Source organism: Coffea eugenioides, chromosome 11, assembly GCF_003713205.1.
Source record: "Coffea eugenioides isolate CCC68of chromosome 11, Ceug_1.0, whole genome shotgun sequence".
Taxonomy (NCBI): Eukaryota; Viridiplantae; Streptophyta; class Magnoliopsida; order Gentianales; family Rubiaceae; genus Coffea; species Coffea eugenioides.
In genome coordinates this window covers 25,538,452-25,545,939 of record NC_040045.1, presented here as the reverse complement: position 1 = coordinate 25,545,939, position 7,488 = coordinate 25,538,452, and the positions used below count along the sequence as shown (strand labels likewise).

The following is a 7,488-nucleotide window of genomic DNA, read 5'->3' as shown; positions in this document are numbered from 1 at the left end:
CATTTTATTTTTGGGTTGTCTATGCATATTCAAAGTTATTTGGACAAAATGCCACACTTATACTACTATCTCCTAAAAATGAACTAATTTAAAATGGTGATAAAATATTGGAAGATGTTGCTTAAATTTTTAAAAAAATCATAAATGGTAATAAGGTACACTTATAGGGGAGATTTAAAAACCATTTCATTAACTTTAGGAATTAAACTAAATAAGAAATTGAAAAAAGGGAATATAATGCTTGGAAACTATCTAAGAGGTCTAAACTAGGGATGAATCTTCATATGCAATCAGTATATACATTAGCAGATTTTAAATCTTTTCGTATAGTATCAGCGTATACATTGGGAACTAGCTAAGGTCTAGGTAATACTAGATTTTTTTTTCTTTTGTAACCATATAATGAATTATTAAATGTGTTGCAATACAATATGAAAGCATATATGCAAAATTATTAGAATTGCATTTATTTGTGCTTATGATTGCATATTCTTGTACACATTACAAGATATGTGGATTGAATTAATAATCAGGTCAAGTAATGGAAGTACAAAATAGAAAAAATGTGACTAATTGTAAATCTCCCTAATGATGGATAAAAGAAAGAATCTTGTGATTGAAAAAGAAAATTAAAATCATGGGTTGATTGATTGATTGACTAATTGATTAAGTAAAAGGAAAGCTGTAATTAGCACAATCATATAAAAAGTAAGAGAGTAATACATTGATTGGAATTTAGAAAACATGAAGGTATAGTAATAAATGATAGGAAAAATGGTAGTAATGATTTCAATGATAGGCAAAATAAAAATTCATCCAAATTTTGATGAGTTTTTCTAATGGATGCCCTATGGGCAATCATTAACACACTTACATTTCACCCAACCTACTATGTATATATACAACAATTACTACTTTCTCTTGTATTTATATATTTTTTCTAATTAATTCCCTTACATTTATATGCTTTCCCTAATTAATCTTATATTTCTAACAATTTAACACCTAAGATATATATTAACGAGTGCCTGATTAAAAAGGAAAGCTATGAGTTGATTGAAAAAAAATAGAGGTATAATTAATAGAAATGCATATAAGGTAAGTAATTGATGATTGATTAAAACTTACTATAAATAATGAATTGAAAAGAAAGAGTAAATTAATTGTTACCAAAAAAGAAAAAGAATGAAATCTACCAAAAAAAACAAACACAATTTTTTTGCCACGTTTTGAAAAGATTGGGCATTTACTCAGTAGAATATAAATACATCCAACTCAGCAACCTACTATATAGGGAACTAATATTACAAATATAACACTAATATATGGATTGACCTTTTCTTTTTATGTTTAAGTGCACATAAATATTGAGTAAACAAATTAGGTAGATATAGTTTTTTTAACTATTTAATTATCAGTCAAAGGTGTTTTTGGTAGTTGATGGCGAGTTGGAAATGAAAATCATATCAAAATTTGGAAAGATAGATAGATTCCACGTCCTTCTACTTTCAAAATTATATCTCATTTTGATGTGCTACTAGAAGACTCTACTGTAGATTGTTTAATTGATGAAAATAGCAGGAAATGGAAATATGATTTACTTCAAGAGCTTTTCTAGTAGGAGTAATGGTTCTGTGGATGATATTTGGCCCTGCTTGTAGAAACTCAACATACCAAGTAAAGTTAAAATATTCTTGTGCAGTCGTCACCCAAGGGTGTGGAAAAAACAGTCGTCAGAAATGATGAAATGGTGTTATTAAATTTAAACCACATTCAAGGGTGTGGACCAGTTTTCTAAATGGAGTTGCTATTGTAGACAATGAAATTTTAATTAAATTTCAAAAATTACCAGTGGTCTATAAAGTATTTTTATAGCTTATTTTTAATCCAATTGAATATTGTCATATAGCATGTACACCTGGAAAGATTGGTTATTAAATGGCCAATTATATTTTGCCACGTGTCAAGTTGAGGTGTTCCGAATCAATTCAAATTGCAGGGATATTTCCACCAATCAAATCATATCATGTCACATGTCTATTGGATAAATATCTAAATATTTATTTCTTATTAAAGAGATAATATTTAGAGTTATTTAATTCAAGTATATTTCTTATATACTGCAAGTATATCAACCACGTATATCACCAATGGCACCAAAGAACAACAAGTCCATGACTGCTCGTTCCAACGCTGCTAATGTCAAACCTGTTCAGGAAACTGCACATGTTGCCACCAATACTCACGCTATTGGTCCTGTGACAAGGAGTATGACGAGAACTTTCACCCAAAGTAGTATGGAAGCTCCATCGGCACCAACTCCTGTCTTCGGTTCAACATCACCAATGAGCTATTCTTCCACGATGGGAATCCAAGACGTTCTTGCCTCGATTGAGAGGGCTCTTGCCATGCTCGAATTTAGATCCGAATCCAAATTTTCTAAGTATGATGATGATTCATCAAGCACTGGATCAGCCTCTTCACATGAAACTCTTCAATCAAGATTTTCTATTGAAAATTTTGCTGCTTCTTCTGCTGTAATGTCTGCTATGATGAAAAATACTTTAAGTCTCGAAGAACAAGTTTCGAACATGTCCAAGATGATGGAAACCATGATGAAACACATCAAGGACCAAGATGCTCTTATCGCTCAACTACTCACCTAGAAAGATCACGCTCTTGAAGGAAACCATGCGAACCCTAAGGAGCACCAAGAGTTTGAAATTCCCTCATCTAAAGGCAAAGACAAGGTGAAGGAAGTATATGTGACCGCCGATGGAACTATCCCCGTGGAACAACTAAAGGAACTTGTTGAAGGCGTGATCAAAGATAAAAAAGGAGGGTGGTTCAAAGTCAAACTTTACCTACTGCAAGCCTTACACTGCTGGAATTGATAACCTAGTAATGCCTGTTGGATATCAACCGCCTAAATTTTAACAGTTCGATGGGAAAGGTAGTCCAAAACAATATGTGGCCCATTTTGTCAAAACCTGCAAGAACGCTGGAACTTATGGTGACCTGCCAGTCAAACAGTTCGTCTGATCCTTGAAGGGCAACGCGTTTGATTGGTACACTGATCTCACTCCGGAGTCCATCGACAGTTGGGAACAGTTGGAATAAGAGTTCTTGAATCACTTCTACAGCACTAGAAGAACCGTCAGTATGTTGGAGTTGACTAACACTCGTCAATAGAAGGATGAACCTGTGGTCAACTATATTGATAGGTGGAGAAGTCTGAGTCTTAACTGCAAGGACAGACTGTCTGAACCCTCTGCCATAGAAATGTGCATCCGAGAAATGTATTGGAGCCTAAACTACATTCTACAGGGTATACGTCCAAACATATTTGAAGAATTAGCTACTCGTGCTCATGATATGGAGTTAAACATCATGGCCAATGCAACTGATGGGCTTCCTATTCAAGCTCCGCGAGTGCAGCCGCCTCGTCAAAGCAATGAAAGGCAAGAAAATAAAAAAGGGGGCAAGCCTCCTTCAAGATTCAACAATAAGGAATCTATGGCAATAAACACAGCTCCCATGAAGATTGCTACCAAGGTGAGTCGAAAGGTCACCGAAAAGATAGACTCCCCTCAAAATAGGGAGGTAAGAAGATCCATTTTGAAAGAGATGCAAGAAAAAGAATACGCATTCCTTGAATCTGATTTACAATGGATGTTTGATTATTTTTTCAAGAAGAAACTCTTTGAACTTCTCGAAATGAAGCGCCCAGAGGAAACTGATTGAGTCAATGATCCAAATTATTGCTGTTATCATCGCCTGATTGGCCACCCTCTCATAAAATGCTTTGTCTTTAAGGACAAAATTATGAAATTTGCCCGTCAAGAAAAAATTCTTCTCGAGAAAGATAAAGTATCGGCAAACCAAACAACAATAATGTTTGGGTCTGTATGTTGTCCAATAGAAGTTTTATCTATATCAAGCAATGCTTTGTCTAAGGAGCTTGAAAAATCCGCAATTGAAGACATTATTGAAGATGACAATGAAGGATGGACTTTAGTCACTCGAAAGAGAACTTGCAAGCCAAAAATAAAGAAGTACATCTTTTCGAAAAGCATTCGTTCGACAAAGTCTAAAATGACAATGAAACAACGAAATGCAACAAAGAAAAAAAAGGAGTGGCCACAACGCCAATTCCTTCAGATTTTCAGCTCCTTCAAGAGATTCGACAGCCCGTGACACTGAGAGATTTATACCCAAGGGGTAATTAAGTAACGATGCTGATAATTTCACTTCTTGTAATGTCGTCAAAGTTAAAAATCCTCAAATCACACAAATTGGCACTAAATTTGAGGAAAAACTCAAAATCGATGATAAACCACCAGTGCATTGTGCAACGACTATTATTTTGATGATGACGATTTAACTGTTGAGTTCAAGACCCACAATCGACCTTTGTTTGTTAGTGCGTATGTCCGAAAACAAAAGATAAATCGGATATTCATTGATGGGGGATCTGCTGTCAATATTATGTCTGTACATTCTACGAAAGAACTAGGAATCTCAAGCGATGAACTCTCCCAGAGCCACCTCATGATCTAAAGATTTAACCAAGGGGGCAAAAAGCAATTAGTCTCATAAGGCTTGAATTGCTCATTGGTGAGTTGTCTTCAAGTGCGTTATTTCATATCATTGAAACCAAAACCTCTTATAATATGCTCTTGAGACGACCCTGGATTTACGAGAATGAAATTATACCGTTTACTCTGCATCAATGTTTCAAATATTGTCGAGACAGTATAGTTAAGAAGATTGTTGCCGATGATAAACCTTTCACTGAGGCCGAGGCACACTTTGCCGACGCCAAATTTTACCTTCAGAAAGAAGCAAAAAGAAAAGAATTAGTAAAGGAAGAAAGTCAAGATTTCAAAGTACCCATTTTACGGTATATTCCAAGATCAAAGAGAGAAGAAGGTCAGTCTTCTTTTATCAGGAATGATACATTAAATATTCCGGTCACCAAAATAGAGTCTGTTAAAAATGAGAAAGCGAGCTTGTAAGGATTTGTTCGTCCCAAAGAAGAACCGGCAATAGAATACTATTCACTACCAACTAATCGGACTCAAAAAAGTTTTAATCCAAACGCATATAGACTTCTTGCTAAGACCGGTTATAACCCAAATGAGAAGCATGCATTGGGCAAACTCCCTCCTGAGGTGACTGGCGAGAAGTCTCATGGATTAACACCTACGCAGAAAATGTTGAAAGAAAAAGACTATAATGTTGAAAGTTAATCGATGGGTCTTGGTTATCAACCGCCTTCTCCAGTGCGTATAATGATCAAAAGGGCAAGTTGTAACTATGTGAACGAAGAAATGGAGGTCAAGCCAAAACAGATCTGTGTTCGATAGGTTGGGAAATCAGTCAAAACGTACTTCTGTGTTTAACAGACTTGGCTCACAGCCGAAAAATTTGAAACCGCCCGTCCGTGAAAGACTAGACAGTAAAAAACTAGAGTACCAAGTTGACAAGGAAGAAAGTCTTACTCCAATAAAAAAGAACGGACCAAGAAAGCGAGTCTCCAGTTTCTTCATGCACTATGGAGACTTATTCAATTTAAGAATTGAAACCATTTTTGAAGAACAGTGTCAAGAAAGTATGGCTTCCTGTCATCATATTACAATCAGTGATCCCGAAGAAGAAGAAGAAGATGCGAATGACGCTCCCCCTGAACTTGAACAAGGGGTAAAAAATACAGTCGATGTGCTAAAGGAGATTAACCTTGACACAAGCGACGATCCTCGCCTAATTTACATAAGCTCTTATATGATTCCTGAAGAAGAGAAAGAGTATGTTGATTTGCTGCTCGAGTTCAGGGACGTCTTTGCCTGGAATTACTCAGAAATGTCTGGTTTGGATCCAAGGATTGCCGTTCATAATTTGTCTATCAAGCGAGAAACAAAACCTGTCAAGCAAACTCAAAGGCGCTTTCGGCCCGAATTGATTTCTCTAATAGAAAATGAGATAAATAGATTGATTGAAATTGGGTTCATACGGAAAGTGAAATATCTAACACGGATTTCAAGCATTGTCCCTGTGAGGAAGAAGAATGGGCAAATCCGAATTTGTGTTGATTTTCGAGACTTAAATGAGGCTTGCCTCAAAGATGATTTTTCGCTCCCCATCACAAAATTGACGGTAGATGCTACAACTGGGCATGAAGCACTATCTTTTCTCGATGGGTCGTCTGACTACAATCAAATACTCATGGCGCCCGAGGATGAGGAGCTCACTGCCTTCCGCACCCCTAACGGAATTTATTGCTATAAAGTGATGCCGTTTGGCTTGAAAAACGCTGGAGCGACATATCAAAGGGCAATGCAAAGAATTTTTGATGATATACTCCATAGGAATGTGGAGTGCTACGTTGATGATCTTGTGGTGAAATCAAATAAGCGAAATGATCATATTCAAGACCTTCGAAGAGTTTTTCAACGCTTTCGGAGATACCAACTAAAGATGAATCCTTTGAAGTGTGCATTCGGAGTCACTTCTGACAAGTTTCTCGATTTCATCGTTCATCAACAAGGAATAGAGGTCGATCAATCTAAAATTGATGCCATTGTGAACATGCATGAACTGCGAAATATTCATGAATTGAAGAACCTTCAAGGGAAGTTGGCATATATCCGGAGGTTTATTTCTAATTTGGCCAGACGATGCCAACCCTTTAGTCGACTGATGAAGAAAGGGGTGCCCTTCGAGTGGGATGAATCGTGTAGGAATGCTTTTACAAGCACCAAAATGTACCTCCTGAATCCCCCAGTGTTGGCAGCGCCCATTCCAGGAAAATCATTGATTCTCTATATTTTCGCTCAAAAACGGTCGGTTGGGGCCTTACTTGCTCAAAAAAATGATGAAGGTAAGGAGAATGCACTGTATTACTTGAGTCGGATGATGACATCTAATGAGTTGAATTACTCACCCATTGAGAAGTTGTGTTTGGTACTTATATTTGTCATTCAGAAGTTGAAACATTATTTTCAAGCACACACTATTCGACTCATATCTAAGTCTAATCCCATTAAATATGTCATGGCGAAACCTGTATTATCTGATCGGCTCGCGAGATGGTACTTCCAATTTCAATAATTCGAAAATATTTATGTACCTGCAAAGGCTATCAAAGGACAAATATTGGCAGACTTTTTAGCCGATCATCCCATACCTGCCGAGTGGGAGTTGACTGATGAACTGTCCGATGAAGAAGTGTTTATGATCGAATCCTCGTAGTCGATGTATTTTGATGGAGTTGCTCACCGTGATGGAGCTGTTGCGGGAGTTATCTTTTATACTCTTGAAGCAGATATATTGCAGTACTCTTTCACTTTAACACGCCGGTGTTCAAACAATGTGGCCGAATATCAGGTGCTAATTCTTGGTCTTGAAACGGCTGTAGACATGAAGTGGTTGCATCTTAGAATCTATGGTAATTCAAAATTAGTGGTAAATCAACTTCTTAATATTTAT

The 7,488-nt window shown here is 36.6% G+C and overlaps 1 protein-coding gene across 1 annotated transcript; it reads left to right on the top strand.

Moving 5' to 3' along the window:
- Nucleotides 1-2,150: 2,150 nt before the first annotated feature.
- On the top strand, nt 2,151-7,251 carry LOC113752125. The gene is made up of 6 exons (XM_027296261.1): nt 2,151-2,542; nt 3,225-3,555; nt 3,958-4,055; nt 4,757-4,903; nt 5,409-6,963; nt 7,138-7,251. Exons 1-6 carry the CDS (start codon nt 2,151-2,153, stop codon nt 7,249-7,251), a joined length of 2,637 nt encoding a protein of 878 aa, XP_027152062.1.
- The last annotated feature ends 237 nt before the right edge of the window (nt 7,252-7,488 follow it).

What these genes read in the sequence shown, in the direction of transcription:
- LOC113752125 (XM_027296261.1), top strand. Translation starts at nt 2,151, where the DNA reads ATGGCACCAAAGAACAACAAGTCCATGACTGCTCGTTCCAACGCTGCT. An exon ending in CCATGAAGATTGCTACCAAG is followed by an intron (nt 3,556 to 3,957) that starts GTGAGTCGAAAG and finishes GCTTTGTCTAAG; the next exon opens with GAGCTTGAAAAATCCGCAAT. An exon ending in CCATTGAGAAGTTGTGTTTG is followed by an intron (nt 6,964 to 7,137) that starts GTACTTATATTT and finishes GTACCTGCAAAG; the next exon opens with GCTATCAAAGGACAAATATT.